This window comes from Triticum aestivum, chromosome 2D (assembly GCF_018294505.1).
Source record: "Triticum aestivum cultivar Chinese Spring chromosome 2D, IWGSC CS RefSeq v2.1, whole genome shotgun sequence".
NCBI lineage: Eukaryota > Viridiplantae > Streptophyta > Magnoliopsida > Poales > Poaceae > Triticum > Triticum aestivum.
This window is the reverse complement of record NC_057799.1, coordinates 123,398,812-123,414,410: the sequence shown is the minus strand read 5'-3', so window position 1 is coordinate 123,414,410 and position 15,599 is coordinate 123,398,812. Positions and strand designations below refer to the sequence as shown.

At 44.7% G+C, this 15,599-nt stretch overlaps 2 protein-coding genes across 2 annotated transcripts; one reads left to right on the top strand and one right to left on the bottom strand.

The window, feature by feature from the left end:
- The first annotated feature begins 10,024 nt into the window (after nt 1-10,024).
- LOC123052107 (protein STRICTOSIDINE SYNTHASE-LIKE 4) lies at nt 10,025-12,064 on the top strand. The gene is made up of 6 exons (XM_044475200.1): nt 10,025-10,335; nt 10,434-10,652; nt 10,779-10,846; nt 10,941-11,177; nt 11,255-11,387; nt 11,502-12,064. Exons 1-6 carry the CDS (start codon nt 10,192-10,194, stop codon nt 11,802-11,804), a joined length of 1,104 nt encoding a protein of 367 aa, XP_044331135.1. The 5' UTR covers nt 10,025-10,191; the 3' UTR covers nt 11,805-12,064.
- Nucleotides 12,065-12,144: 80 nt separating this feature from the next.
- LOC123052109 (proteasome subunit alpha type-6) lies at nt 12,145-15,377 on the bottom strand. Its single transcript, XM_044475201.1, has 9 exons — nt 15,177-15,377; nt 14,972-15,072; nt 14,766-14,853; nt 13,765-13,861; nt 13,402-13,460; nt 13,192-13,277; nt 12,896-12,991; nt 12,383-12,442; nt 12,145-12,271 (listed from the first exon to the last, which is right to left on the bottom strand). Exons 1-9 carry the CDS (start codon nt 15,289-15,291, stop codon nt 12,167-12,169), a joined length of 807 nt encoding a protein of 268 aa, XP_044331136.1. The 5' UTR covers nt 15,292-15,377; the 3' UTR covers nt 12,145-12,166.
- Nucleotides 15,378-15,599: the final 222 nt, after the last annotated feature.

Genomic DNA, 15,599 nt, shown 5'->3' with positions numbered 1-15,599 from the left:
TTTGGCCAACTTGATCTATTTATCTTGCAATGGGAAGAGGTGCTTTGTAATGGGTTCGATCTTACAGTGCTTGATCCCAGTGACAGAAAGGGAACCGACACGTATGTATCTTTGCTATTAAGGATAACAAGATGGGGTCTATTTCTACATAAATAGATCTTGTCTACATCATGTCATCGTTCTTATTACATTACTCCATTTCTCCATGAACTTAATACACTAGATGCATGCTGGATAGCGGTCGATGTGTGGAGTAATAGTAGTAGATGCAGGCAGGAGTCGGTCTACTAATATTGGACGTGATGCCTATATAATGATCATTGCCTAGATATCGTCATGATTATTTGAAGTTCTATCAATTGCCCAACAGTAATTTGTTTACCCACCGTTTGCTATTTTCTCAAGAGAAGCCACTAGTGAAATCTATGGCCCCGGGTCTCTTCTTTATTATATTTTCCTTTGTGATCTATTTTCCTTTGCTTTTATTTTTAGATCTATTAAACTAAAAATACAAAAATATCTTGCTGCAGTTTATTTTATTTGGCGTTCGATCTATCAATCTATTACCATTTTCTCCCCTCAACTCGCCAATTTCTGGCGCCGTTACCCGAAAGGGATTGACAACCCCTTTAACACGTCGGGTTGCGAGTATTTGTTATTTGTGTGCAGGTGTTGTTTACTTAGTGTTGCTTGGTTCTCCTACTTGTTCGATAACCTTGGTCTCATCACTGAGGTAAATACCTACCGTTGTTGTGCTGCATCATCCCTTCCTCTTTGGGGAAATACCGACGTAGTTCAAGCAAACATCAATTTGCTACAAAATTATGCTCTCTTCATCCCATTACTTGTGAACTTTGCAATAGAGTTGGTCATCTTAATTTTCAATGCATACTTTTTCATGATCGAATCGTGACCAAATATTGCAATAACTTGATCACCCTTGAACTTTGTAATGAACTTTGTTTAATTTTGGGGTTGAAGAATTGTCACATAAAAATAGTTGGTTTGAAGCGTTCATATTCACCGACCATGCTGAAACTACTCTTAAAGAAATCTATATGTTTTGCGTCGTAAATTGCAGTGAGAATGCTTATATTGCCAACTATAGAAAGATGGGAAAACCATTAGAATATAAAAGAAATACTAATGGAAGGGTAAAGCTCTCCACTTTCCCTCCTATTGTCTCTCGTGATGAAACATGTTACGAGAATGAGCTTCCTATGCAACCAATCTCATCAATAAGGAGCTCCAAAAAGTTGATTAAACCCACACATGATGTGGAAAAGAAAAAGAAAAGACGGAGAAGCAAAGGTAAAAAGGTATCCCTCCCAAATGAAGTTGCTCCTACTATTGTTATGCCTCATGAGAGTGAATCAAAATAAATATGGAAGATGATATACTTGATGATGACATTAATTATTTGCCTTATGGTACAACGTCCGAAGAAACTATTGAGGATGATTTTGTTATGCCTATTACTCATTGTGATGATTATGATTGGGAAAGTAATGATACTTGTTATAATCTTGAGAATATTTTTGGCACCAACTTAGAAAATTGTGATGATAATAATTGTTATACTATTGGTGTTATTCAAACTATTAATGATGAGAGTGATTATGCCTATGATATGTAAAGCCACAAGCTTGGGGATGCTATGTTTGATGAGAATGACATGTTTGAGAATTTATTTGCTGCAATTAATGTTCGTCCCAAGCTTGGAAATGCTATGTTTAATGAAGATGATATTTTTAGTCCACCAAGTTTTGATGTGCAAATTTATTATGATGATAGCATGCCTCCTATGTATGATGATTGCAATATTTATGAAAGTGAGTTTGGAAGAGTGTCAACTCTAGGTAATAATGATCCCACTATTTTGGAGGGTGTTGAATCTTTTTATACAGATAAAAGTGGATTTGGAGAGGTCATGACTTTATTTAGTAATGATTCCACTAACTTGGAAGAGGTCTCAATTGATTATGATGAGAACGAAGTTGCTACTTATGATGATTATTGTGATGACACTTATGTTATAAAAAGTAGTGATGATTATATTTATAAAACTTGTCATGATTATGATTACCCTTTTTCTGAACATTATTCTTTTATTATGGAAACAATTTATAGTATTCGAGTTTCTTATGATACTCCCACTATTCTAAATGAGAAGAATTTTGCTTATGTGAATAGTAGTAAAATTTCTATGCTTGTAGATCATGAAAATAATTCTTTGTGTGATAGCTATATTGTTGAATTCATTCATGATGCTACTGAAAATTATTATGAGGGAGGGATCTATGCTTGTAGGAGTTGCAATAATATCAAGTTTCCTCTCTATGTGTTTAAAGTTTTGAAGTCATGCTTGTTTTGCCTTCCTATGCTAGTTGATTCTTGTTCCCATAAATTGTTTGCTCGCAAAATCCCTATGCATAGGAAGTGGGTTAGACTTAAATGTGGTAGTCATATTCTTCATGATGCTCCCATTATGTTTCAATTCTTATCTTTTATATGAGCATCAATGAAATCATCATGCCTAGCTAGGGGCGTTAAACAATAGCGCTTGTTGAGAGGCAACCCAATTTTATAATGTGTTTCTTGTTTTTGCTTCTGTTTTTCAATAAATACACAATATTACTTCTATAGTAATTGTTTTTTGGTGTTTTAATTAGTGTTTGAGCCAAGTAAGACCTTTGGGGTGGTCTATGGTGATAGTTAACTTGATTCTGTGCAAAAACAAAAACTTTTGCTCTCAGTCTAGGAATTTTGAAAATTCACTGGAACGTGCTTTTGATCTATTTTTTTACACAAGATTGATATACAAATTGCCTAGATTCTCCTGATTATTTAGAATTTTGGGAGTTACACAAGTATATGAAGTTTCCAGATTACTATAGACTGTTCTGTTTTTGACAGATTCTGTTTTCTTTGTGTTGTTTGCTTATTTTGATGAATCTATGGGTTGTATCGGAGGGTATGAACCATGGAGAAGTTGGAATACAGTAGAGATAACACCAATATAAAATTGGAATGAGGTCATAACAGTACCTAAGTGGTGATTTGCTTTATTATACTAACGGAGCTTACGAGTTCTCTGTTGAGTTTTGTGTTGTGAAGTTTTCAAGTTTTGGGTAAAGTTTTGATGGACTATGGAATAAGGAGTGGCAAGATCCTAAGCTTGGGGATGCCCAAGGCACCCCAAGGTAATATTCAAGGACAACCAAGCATCTAAGCTTGGGGATGCCCCGGATGGCATCCCCTCTTTCGTCTTCAATCCATCGGTAAATTTACTTGTGGCCATATTTTATCCACCACATGATATGTGCTTTGCTTGGAGCGTCTTGTATGATATGGGTCTTTGCTTTTTAGTTTTCCACAATCATATTGATGAACACACCTTTTGAGAGAGACACGCATGAATCGTGAATTTATTAGAATACCCTATATGCTTCACTTATATCTTTTGATCTGGCTAGTTGCTCTAGTGCTTCACTTACATCTTTTTAGAGCACGGCGGTGGTTTTATTTTGAAGAAATTGATGAACTCTCATGCTTCACTTATATTATTTTGAGAGTATTTAAACAGCATGGTAATTTGCTTAGGTTATGAATTTAGTCCTAATATGATGGGCATCCAAGAGGAATATAATAAAAACTTTCATATTAAGTGCATTGAATACTATGAGAAGTTTGATTCCTTATGATTGTTTTGAGATATAAAGATGGTGATATTAGAGTCATGCTAGTGAGTAATTATGGATTGTAGAAATACTTGTGTTAAAGTTTGTGATTCCCGTAGCATGCACGTATGGTGAACCGTTATGTAACGAAGTTGGAGCATAATTTATTTATTGATTGTCTTCCTTATGAGTGGCGGTCGGGGATGAGCGATGGTCTTTTCCTACCAATCTATCCCCCTAGGAGCATGCGTGTAGTACTTTGTTTCAATGACTAATAGATTTTTGCAATAAGTATGTGAGTTCTTTATGACTATTGCTGAGTCCATGGATTATACACACTCTCACCCTTCCATCATTGCTAGCCTCTCTAGTACCACGCAACTTTCACCGGTACCATACACCCACCATATACCTTCCTCAAAACAGCCACCATACCTACCTATTATGGCATTTCCATAGCCATTCCGAGATATATTGCCATGCAACTTCCACCGTTCCGTTTTACTATGACACACTTCATCATTGTCATATTGCTTTGCATAATCATGTAGTTGACATAGTATTTGTGGCAAAGCCACCATTCATAATTTTTATACATGTCACTCTCGAGTCATTGCACATCCCGGTACACCGCCGGAGGCATTCACATAGAGTCATATCTTTTGTTCTAGTATTGAGTTGTAATTCTTGAGTTGTAAAGTAAATAAATGTGTGATGATCATCATTATTAGAGCATTGTCCCATGTGAGGAAAGGATGATGGCGACTATGATTCCCCCTCAAGTCGGGATGAGACTTCGGACGAAAAAAAAAGAAAAAAAAAAAAGGAGAGAGGCCAAAGAGCCCAAAATAAAAAAATGAGAGAAAAGAGAGAAGGGGCAGTGCTACTATCCTTTTACCACACTTGTGCTTCAAAGTAGCACCACGATCTTCATGATGGAGAGTCTCCTATTTTGTCACTTTCATATACTAGTGGGAATTTTTCATTATAGAACTTTGCTTGTATATTCCAATGATGGGCTTTCTCAAATTGCCCTAGGTCTTCATGAGCAAGCAAGTTGGATGCACACCCACTTAGTTTCTTTTTTAGCTTTCATACACTTATAGCTCTAGTGCATCCGTTGCATGGCAATCCCTACTCACTCACATTGATATCTATTGATGGGCATCTCCATAGCCCGTTGATACGCCTAGTTAATGTGAGACTGTCTCCTTCTTTTTGTCTTCTCCACAACCACCGTGTTCTATTCCACCTACAGTGCTATGTCCATGGCTCATGCTCATGTATTGCGTGAAAGTTGAAAAGGTTTGAGAACATCAAATGTATGAAACAATTGCTTGGCTTGTCATCGGGGTTGTGCATAATTTAAATACTTTGTGTGATGAAGATGGAGCATAGTCAGACTATATGATTTTGTAGGGATAACTTTCTTTGGCCATGTTATTTTGAGAAGACATGATTGCCTTATTAGTATGCTTAAAGTATTATTGTTTTTATGTCAATATTAAACTTTTGTTTTGAATCTTATGGATCTGAATATTCTTGCCACAATAGAGAAGATTACATTGATAAATATGTTAGGTAGCATTCCACATCAAAAAATCTATTTTTATCATTTACCTACTTGAGGACGAGCAGGAATTAAGCTTGGGGATGCTTGATACGTCTACAACGTATCTATATTTTTTTATTGTTCCATGCTATTATATTATCCATCTTGGATGTTTTATATGCATTTATATGCTATTTTATATTATTTTTGGGACTAACCTATTAACCTAGAGCCCAGTGCTAGTTTCTGTTTTTCCTTGTTTTTGAGTTTTACAGAAAAGGAATACCAAACGGAGTCCAAATGAGCTGAAACTTTATGATGATTTTTTATGGACTAGAAGAAGCCCACGAAGTATCGGAGATGGACCACAGGAGTCCCGAGGCAGCCACAAGGGTGGAGGGCGCCCCCCTAGGGCGCGCCCCCCTACCTTGTCGCTGCCCCGTGGACCCCCCCCTGACGTGAAACCGACGCCAAAAAATCCTATAAATAGAGAAACTTCCAGAAAGAAACCTAGATCGGGAGTTCTACCGCCGCAAGCCTCTGTAGCCACGAAAAACCAATCGGGAGCCCGTTCCGGCACCCCGCCGGAGGGGGAAGCCATCACCGGTGGCCATCTTCATCATCCCGGCAGTCTCCATGACGAGGAGGGAGTAGTTCACCCTCGGGGTTGAGGGTATGTACCAGTAGCTATGTATTTGATCTCTCTCTCTCTCTCGTGTTCTCGTTATGGCACGATCTTGATGTACCGCGAGCTTTGTTATTATAGTTGGATCATATGGTGTTTCTCCCCCTCTATCTTCTTGTGATGAATTGAGTTTTACCTTTGAGGTTTCACTATTATCGGATTGAATACTATTATGGATTTGAAAACACTTGATGTATGTCTTGCGTGGGATACCCGTGGTGACAATGGGGTGTTCTATTGATTTGCTTGATGTATATTTTGGCACTCAACTCGTGGATTCCCGAGGTGACATTGGGGTAATCTATGCATAGGGGTTGATGCACATTTTCGTCCTTGTTTCTCCGGTAGAAATCTTGGAGCACTCTTTGAGGTTCTTTGTGTTGGATTGAATATTATGAATCTGAAGTTGTTTGATGCATATCATATAACTGACCCACGGATACTTGAGGTGACATTGTAGTATCTAGGTGACATTAGGGTTGATTGATGTGTATCATATGGTGTTATTTTACTACGAACTCTAGGGCTGTTTGTGACACTTATAGGATTAGCTCAATGGATTGATCGGAAAGAATAACTTTGAGGTGGTTTCGTACCCTACAAGCAATTTCATCTTATGTTCTCCGCGATGGGAACTTTGGAGTAACTCTTTGTCGCATGTTGAGGGATTGCCATATGATCTAATTATGTTATCATTGTTGAGAGAACTTGCACTAGTGAAAGTATGAGCCCTAGGCCTTGTTTCCAAGCATTGCAATGCCGTTTTCGCACACTTTTGTTACTAGTTACCTTGTTGTTTTTATATTTTCAGATTACAAAAACCTATACCTACTATCCATATTACACTTGTACACCATCTCTTCGCCGAACTAGTTCACCTATACAATTTACCATTGTATTGGGTGTGTTGGGGACACAAGAGACTCTTTGTTATTTGGTTGCAGGGTTGTTTGAGAGAGACCATCTTCATCCTACGCCTCCCACGGATTAATAAACCTTAGGTCATCCACTTGAGGAAAAATTGCTACTGTCCTACAAAACTCTGCGCTTGGAGGCCCAACACGAGTCTACAAGAAGAAGGTTGCGTAGTAGACATCACCAGCTCCTCCACCGACACATACACGTGAGTCTCGTAGCACACCTCCTATTAAGACACATAGCATGCTCACCCACGTGAAACGAGCATCGTCCTTCCCGTCGATCGACTAAACCTTTATGTCATCCACACTACCATTTCCCCTATTCCGAAAACATATGGACGTGCTCTCCATGATCCACTTTGGTGCACTGCCATGACCAATGAGTACATGCGCATGGACTTCAGTTCCTTGTCCGGTCGGTGCTAATATTGTTTTAGCAAAATGGATCTTCAAGCACAAGTTTGTGGTGGATGGCAGCCTAGCTTACTCACAACAAGGCGTGTTGGGTTGTCAGTGGTTTCTCCCAGCAGTCAGGCATCAACTTCGACGTCATATCACATGCCTCGGCCATTGCACCAACTCGACGTCAAGAATGACTTTCTCCATGGCACTCTTGATGAGGAGGTGTACTGCGAGCAGCCCCTGGTTTCATCGACGTGACTTGACCTCGCCATGTTTGTCATCTCCACAAGTCCTTGTATGGCCTCAAGCGGGCCCCTCGGGTGTTGTACTAGTGTTTCGCTCACTACACTCATCGTCTCGGCTTCTCTAGGACGCTTCCTTGTTCGTCTTTCGGCGCGGTGGCAAGCTTGCATACATTATGTTTTATGCTGTCGACATCATCATCACCGCATGTTTGTCGAGCCTGCTACATCACATCACCGACCTCCTCCATGACAGATCCGGGGATTTGTCCTACATCCTCGAGATTTCCGTCACTCGGTCTACCTCAGGGATGTTACTCTGTTAACGCCAATATGCCGTCGATGTTCTCCAGCGTGCCAGCATGGTCGATTGCAACCCCCGCACCACCCTCATTGACACGCGCTACAAGTTCTCGGTCGACGAGGGATCTCTCCACTCTGACCATGGAGTACCGCAGCTTCGCTGAAGCGCTTCAGTATCTTACACTGACGTGCCCCGACAACGCCCATGTCCTCCAGCAAGCATGCCTTTACATGCATGCTCCCCGTGAGACACATCTCAACCTTGTGAAATCGATCCTCTGGTACATCAGGGGTACCCTTGATCTTGGTCTTCGCTTCACGTGACTTCGACCCTCTCTGGCGGCATACTCTGACGCCAACTAGGTCGGCTGCCCTAACACTCGATGCTCCACGTTGGGATATTGTGTATATTTCAGCGAAAAACTCGTCTCATGGTATTCTAAGTGCCAGACTACTATCTCCTGCTCCAGCACATAGGCTGAGTATCGTGCTGCCACCCATATTGACGCTGAGTGTTTTTGGCATCGCAACTTCTTCAAGAGCTTCATCGCCCTTACGCTCCGCGACCGTCGTCTTCTATGATAATGTTAGTGTTGTGTACATGGATTCCAACCCGGCGCAACATTGTCTCACCAAACATATCAAGATCGACATCCACTTCATGCAAGAGAAGGTATCTCTTGGTCAGGTATGAGTTCTCCATGTGTCGCCTGGTCAGCAGTTCGCCAACATCCTAACCAATGGACTACCGTCCCAACTATTCATGTACTTTCTATACGGTCTATGTGTTCGCCCTCCCGATGATGCATAGACTGAGGAGGGGGTGTTAAAGTATATTCCATGTATAGTTTGTTAGGCAATCTCAATGCTGTCAATATTCGGTATTTAAGATTTATTATATTCTTGCCTTGCAAGACACCCCGTACATGTGCTATAAATATATACGAGTGAAACACCCCAAACATGGCAATTTCCCTCAATTAGTTAGTTGTCTACACCTTCGTCAAGACCATCTCCGAGTCATTGGTCAGAAAAGAGCTCACTTGGTCCAAAGGCAAGGAGCTAGAAAGGATGCGGAGATGACATTCGGAGTGTTCCATGCCTGATTTGCAGTTCTTCAAGGTTCTACAAAACTATGGGGTCAAGAAACCTTGTGGGAGGTGATGACAGCTTGTGTGATCGTGCACAACATGATTGTGGAGGATATGGGCGAAGGATCTGCCAGAAGTCCAGAATTTGCGAACAAGGGTGATCATATCCAACTTCCAGCTCAGAATCCGACCGCGTTTGAGGAATTTGTCTGAATGCATCAACAAATTCGGCATTGAGGAACTCATAAACAGCTTAAGAATGGTATGATTGGGCATTTACAAGAGCGTAAAGGGGATAACTAGAACATATGTTGAATTCAAGTTTGACTATTTTATTCGAAAACCTAATGTTGGATTGTAATATTTAAATTTCAACTAGTGTTGCACTTGGATATTTTCACTACTCGAAGAATTATGCCCATCTATAGTTATTTCGGAGTACCAGGGTAGTAGAAAAGGAAAAGGTGGGCGGACAAGGGCGGACGTTTGATGAATAGAGTTGGATGACCGACTCTCGTACACTCCATCCACGGCCGGATAGTGAGTCCGATTTAGGGGACTGGGTCGGAGATGCCTTTAAGACCTTCGATTTTGACACATTGGAGAACAGGATATTTCTCGATTTTCCTTTCTTGTGAAATTCCATAGATAAATGCATGTAGAAGGACAAGCAAAGAGAGGTTGATTGATGCGAGATCTTTTCTACACCCAAAAGGACAGATTGACCGCGTGGCCTGCAAATTGAGCATTTGCGTAAAAGTCATAGCTTTCTGGCACCACAGAAGTACATACACGTCGATGTTACCGATGCTCCGTTTATAATCAATGCCGATGGAGAACTCCAATTTCTCGAACCCAAAGGCAGAATGATAAGCACGTTTCGACAAATGAATCTGCATGCAACGAATCTGCACCTCGCTCCATCTCCATTTTGTTGCTACCTCAGTTAGCCTCCGGTAGCCCGCCTAGCTAGCTTCCGAACGTTACAGAACAAACATTGGATCTACTCACAGCTAGCCAGGCAGCAACGCCCATGCTAGTACTGTACGTAGCAGCAGCGACACATTGACACGGGCCGGCTGACCATCCATGCATACGCGGCGCTGCTCGGACCACGCCTTCGTTGGCTGCGAAACCTGTTGAACATGACCCATCCCGCGACGCAGAGGCGCAAACCCCGATCTCTATCGGCTCAGGATAAGTACAGTTCAACCGGCACCGCGCTAGTCCAGCACTCCATCCAGCCTCGGCCCGTGCTGCCAACCAGTACCACTCGATCGCCACAGCTTCGTTATTCACTTCAGTGCTGTCTCGTCATGGCGCTCGGTGGTCTGTTCGGCACGGCGGCGGTGGCCGTGGTCGTGTCGCTGGCGGTCCACGTCGCGCTCAACTGCCCCATCCAGCCGGTCCCGTCGCCGCCGCCGCCCGCCGCGCGCTACCCGCCTAATAACCTCCTCCAGGTCAGTAGTCCGCTCCTTGCCACGGCGCCCGCGTGTGCTAGAGTAATCTTGCCGTGTTCATGCCGCGTACCGATGGCCTGATGGTCTGGTATATGCAGGGGCTGGAGAAGCTGGGGGAAGGGCAGCTGAGCGCGCCGGAGGACGTGTACGTGGACGCGGCGGCGGGAGGGACGCTGTACACGGCGACGAGGGACGGGTGGCTGCAGAGGATGCACCCCAACGGGTCGTGGGAGCAGTGGCGGTTCGTCGGCGGCACGGGCCTGCTCGGCATCGCGCCCTCCGCCGACGGCAGCGTGCTCGTCTGCGACGCCGACAAGGTATGTATGTAAACAGGATCGATCGCCCGGCGCCAGCTGTTGCATGCGCCGCGTGACAGAATCGTTTGTACCACGAACAATCATTTCAACTGTTCGAAAATTTCTCCGTTGGTGTGGGTTTGGCAGGGGCTGCTGAGAGTTGAAGAGGGCCGCGTGACCATCCTCGCCTCAACGGTCGGAGGCTCCACGATCAGGTTCGGTTCGTCTTCGTTCGATCGTGGAGAAAACTGCAACGTGTCCTGTGGCTGTACGTACTGATAGTTTTGCCCCGTTCCTCCACGCGGTCAGGTTCGCCGACGAGGCGATCGAGGCATCCGACGGCACGGTGTACTTCAGCGACGCCAGCACCAGGTTCGGCTTCGACCGGTGGTTCCATGCCTACGTCGAGTCCCAACCCACCGGCCGCCTCCTCAAGTACGACCCGCGCACCGGCAAGGCGTCCGTCGCGCTAGACAACCTCGCCTTCGCCAACGGCGTCGCCCTGTCGCGGGACGAGGCCTTCGTCATCGTCTGCGAGACAGGGAGGTAAGCACCTGGGCACGCCCTGCAGTCCGCTCTACTCAGTCTTGCTGCAGGCAGCAGCTCAATTCTGTGAGGTGCAGGTTCAAATGCACGAGGCTGTGGCTGAAAGGGGACAAGGCCGGGCAGGCGGAGACGTTCGTCGACGACCTTCCGGGGTCTCCGGATAACATCCAGCTAGCGCCAGACGGCTCCTTCTGGGTCGCCCTTATCCAGGTTAGTGTACACCTCAGCTCACCAACTTGTAACGGAGGCCAGTTTAACCATCTACTATCTGACGAAAAGCAGCGTCTCGTAATTCTTGGTTGCTCAATCTGAATATGCATGCAGAGGTCGCCGTGGCTGGACCTGGTCATGCGCTGGACGTTCACGAAGAGGGTAGTCGCCTCGTTCCCGGCGCTGCTCGACGCGGTCCACGCCGCGGGGAAGGGGGCGATGGTGGCGCAGGTGTCGGAGAACGGCGAGGTCCTCCGCGTGCTCGACGACTCCGAAGGGAAGGTGATCAACTTCATCACCTCAGTGACGGAGTTCAACGGAGACCTCTTCTTCGGGAGCCTCGCGACCAACTTCGTGGGCAAGCTATCTCTGGCCAAGGTGGCACAGGCACAGGGCCAGGCGGCGGCTTCTTCCTAGTTCCTAGACAGTTAGCTTCATCATCCATCGCCATCGGACTAGTAATAAAGGCATCGGGAATCTCACTGTGGGTGACAGATTCAGCACTGTAACATGCACGGCTCCGCCGTAAGCAGTCAGATAGTAGTATCAGTCATGGTTTCAGAATTCAGCATTGTGTCATCAGAATAAGCAGTCAGGTAGTACTATCAGTTGTGGTTTCAGAGTTCAGTGATTTGTAAAAGGCTCAAATGACCGACGGATGAGCAGGTTTGTTCTGACTTTTGTGGCTGCCTGATTGAAAATTTGAAATGAGATCCCACGCTAAAACGCTACCGACTAGGAGAAATTGCAGTCCTATCAATCAAATGACAAATCACATATTACTGGCCCTCTCCGTCCAGGATGTTCTGCCCTGCAACCGGACTTTTGTAGATGCGCCTCCACACAGTTCTGAACGCTGGATAATTCTTCCTGACAACTCCCACCTGGAGCATAAATTTCACTTGCATTACTCAGAGAAAGGAGATGCGCAAAATACAGCAGCATATCCGTAGATACTGTACTGCTACAACATTAATTAGTTTCAATTGCATTACCTCGATGTCATGGCCTTGGTTATTATTCTCCAGGACGTGTCGCAGTGCAGACACTGCCATCTGGAAAACCAAGAGAGGAAGATAAATCACAATGGGCCTGAAGTGCCACTGATTCAGGAAAACTTTGGGGTACAGTCAAATAGGCCAGCTCTGCTATCTTGGAAGCGCAGGGAACCAAACTGTGACTCATAGACAAACAACTATAATTAACACCATGAGTTCAAGATGCTGCTGTACAGACAAATATTGACCGCATGATTTTCTTGGAAGCCACAAGTAGGAGTTGACGGCCTGCTGTCTGCTTTCTTAGTAAATGGCAGTACTGTTAATAATATGTCAGACAGCTATTGATAAATCAACTGAACAAGCTACAGGCTTTGTGAAAAGACATTAGGAGTACGATCAACTCGCAGACCGTCATTTTTATCCGTGTGTCCTTGTAGTATGAGGTTTTGTATATGATAATATGTCTGCTCTTTGATAATACTGTTAATGTTCTGCACTTATGCTCACCTCCATGGTTTCCTGGAATGATAAAGAAGAATTGCCCGCCATTGCTTCCTCGAGAAACTCGATAGCTTCCTGTTCCTTGAGACCTACGCTGGTTGCCTGAGGAGAGGACATCAGGAAATCTAGTTATTCAGTGTACTCATGTATACATGCTCCTAATTTATGCATGGTATCTTATAGCAAATTTTTAGCCATCCACATTACTGCTTCAGAATAAATAAATAATCATCGGCAGAACATGCGACTCTTGCATTTTGATGAATACAAGTTCATGAGCACAGCACAAAATTCTTTGATACCTTGTGGCCAAGGACTTGTCCAGCAGGATCACATGTAAAGAGCTCTGGAGTTCCTTTCTCTTCATCAATTCCCACGACCGTAGCAACTGTGAAGGAGGTTAAAAGGATTGGACTAACCAATAAGACCTTTATTAGAACATAAAGGAAATATAATATGCTGGCAAGTTTCACCACTCTCCAATACACAAAGTCAGAAGAAGTAGGACTAACCAACTCTGTAAGGTCTCATGCCAGCATGCTGGGTGCGGACTTGTGCTCTGTCTCCCAACCTGTAGACGAGCAAAATACAACTGGTTAAACGTAAAGCATGGCGTCAAATGAATGAAGTGTGCCAAGTTACTGAACAAAGGAAAGTGTACATGTAGCTCAGCACACAGAAAGTAGGCTCTGATACTAAAGTAGTACAAGCAAAATTTTGGCAGAAAATGTTCTCATCATCTCTTCCCATACCTTCAACATTATAACTGGTAAATACGCGCTGATGAATGGCGTTTTAAATGTTCTCAGGAAAATATAGTTATTGTTTTCGTCTGTGCTACCTGCGTAATGTACTTAATTAAGAGCAAATCTTACCATTGCGCCAACATCTTAGGAGGCATTTCATATCCCCACTTGTAACGGAACCCTGCAGCTTCGTTCCTTGCCTGCTGAGCTAATGCTCTCCCATCAGCTTCAGTGAAGAAAATGCCCGTCAATAATACAGAAGTAGACAGATAAAATGGCAGTGTATCATCATGTCCTGCTAAATTCTATTGGCCTCAGTGTTCTACGTAATGCTGTACTTAAGGCATATGCAGATGTTTCAGAATTAAAGTTCAGATTAAGGGGCAGGACAATTAATTGCTAGACGTTCAAATTCAATACTCCCTCCTTCCATCTATATAGGGCCTAATGCGTTTTTTAAGACCGCCTTTGACTATTGACAAAATTAATAATACATGACATGCACAATGTGAAAATTATATCATTGAAAGCTCCTTTCACACACGAATTTAACGGTGTGCTTTGTGTAAGTTGCATGTCATATATTATTGCTCTAATATTTGATCAAAGTTAGCCTCGAAAAACGCATTAGGCCCTATATAGATGGAAGGAGGGAGTACTCCAGAAGTAGAAGGAGGTACTAAGTCCAGTGCAAGCATAACAAGGATCAAAACTAGTCAGATAGATTAACTACTTACCCAAGGCAACACCCAGCTAAGATCACGATTCACGCTACTAAATTGAAGAGTTCCCTAATTAAAGACCTGGCTGACAGTCTACTGTATACGCAAGGTTTTAGACCTTCCAATGGATCATTGGATCATCATTCACAATAGTAACCAACCTGAAAAATTAAAATTACTCCCGGCTCTTCAAAGTATCCTAGAAGTGCACACTGCACAGTAGAATCAAGGTGTTCTAGCAAGTACTTCCGGATGGAAAACAAAACCCTCCATAGGTAAAGTACTACTCGATCTCGCAAGTCGCAATGCAGGTGCGAATTAATCACCAGTGGGATCAAATTGCGTGCAGGGCATTATTACACATGAGATTAGGACTGGCGGAGTCCGCACGCAGAGAGGATCGGTCACCTGGCATCCCCGTGGCGAGCATTCCAAGCCGCTCGGTGATCTGGAACAGGTGCATGAAGGCGGGGTCCGCCGTGTCCAGCAACGGGTCCTGAAATGCAACGATCGAGCACGAAATCGCCGATTACTCCCCAAAATCACGAGATGATCGTCGGTTTGCGCCCGATCGAGCAGCATTCAGAAGTGCTGGCCAGCGCGCGCGAACTCACCGCCGGTGCCTTGGTCCGCTGGGTGATGACGCAGACGGAGTCGGCGCCGCGCACGGCGACGGAGGTGATCCCCTCCAGCTTCACGGAGTTGCGGGCGTAGTCTGCGACGGACAGCACAGGAAAATCGTCACGGAGCCAGGGCGAGGGAGGCGGCGGCGCGGGGACGGAGCTCGATTTCGGGGGTGCGAGAAGCGTGCGTACTAACCGACTTGGAAGACGCGGCCCTCGGGGGAGAAGACGGTGATGCTGCGGTCGTAGCGCGGGGACTTCGCCGCGGTGCGGCGGCGGCTGCTGCTGCTTTCGCCGACGCGGCCAGACATCGCCGCTCTCGGCTCCGGCGAGGCACGTGCACTGCTGCGGGGGAGGGGAGGGGTGGGGGAGGAGGCCGGAGGAAGCGGCCTGTGTCGTGCGGGTTCTTCTTCTTCGGGTGGAAGAAAGAGGCGGCGCTTCGCTTCACTCGCTGCCGCCACTCGCTCCGCGGCCCACTTTGTTCTCGATCGATTTGCTCACCTGATTGCAGCCCAAGAGCCCCCGATTCTCGTGGACCTGCGCCACACAAAGAGCCTGGGCTGGTCTCTCAAAATAACAAGAGTTTGGGCCAGCACGGTCCAGATATCCTCCATCTCAA

Coding starts and splice junctions, on each gene's coding strand:
- LOC123052107 (XM_044475200.1), top strand. CDS start 10,192: ATGGCGCTCGGTGGTCTGTTCGGCACGGCGGCGGTGGCCGTGGTCGTG. Junction 10,653..10,778: donor TCGTCTGCGACGCCGACAAG/GTATGTATGTAA, acceptor TGGGTTTGGCAG/GGGCTGCTGAGAGTTGAAGA. Junction 11,178..11,254: donor ATCGTCTGCGAGACAGGGAG/GTAAGCACCTGG, acceptor TGTGAGGTGCAG/GTTCAAATGCACGAGGCTGT.
- LOC123052109 (XM_044475201.1), bottom strand. CDS start 15,291: ATGTCTGGCCGCGTCGGCGAAAGCAGCAGCAGCCGCCGCCGCACCGCG. Junction 12,992..13,191: donor GACAAGTCCTTGGCCACAAG/GTATCAAAGAAT, acceptor TCCTCTCCTCAG/GCAACCAGCGTAGGTCTCAA. Junction 12,272..12,382: donor ACCAAGGCCATGACATCGAG/GTAATGCAATTG, acceptor TTTATGCTCCAG/GTGGGAGTTGTCAGGAAGAA.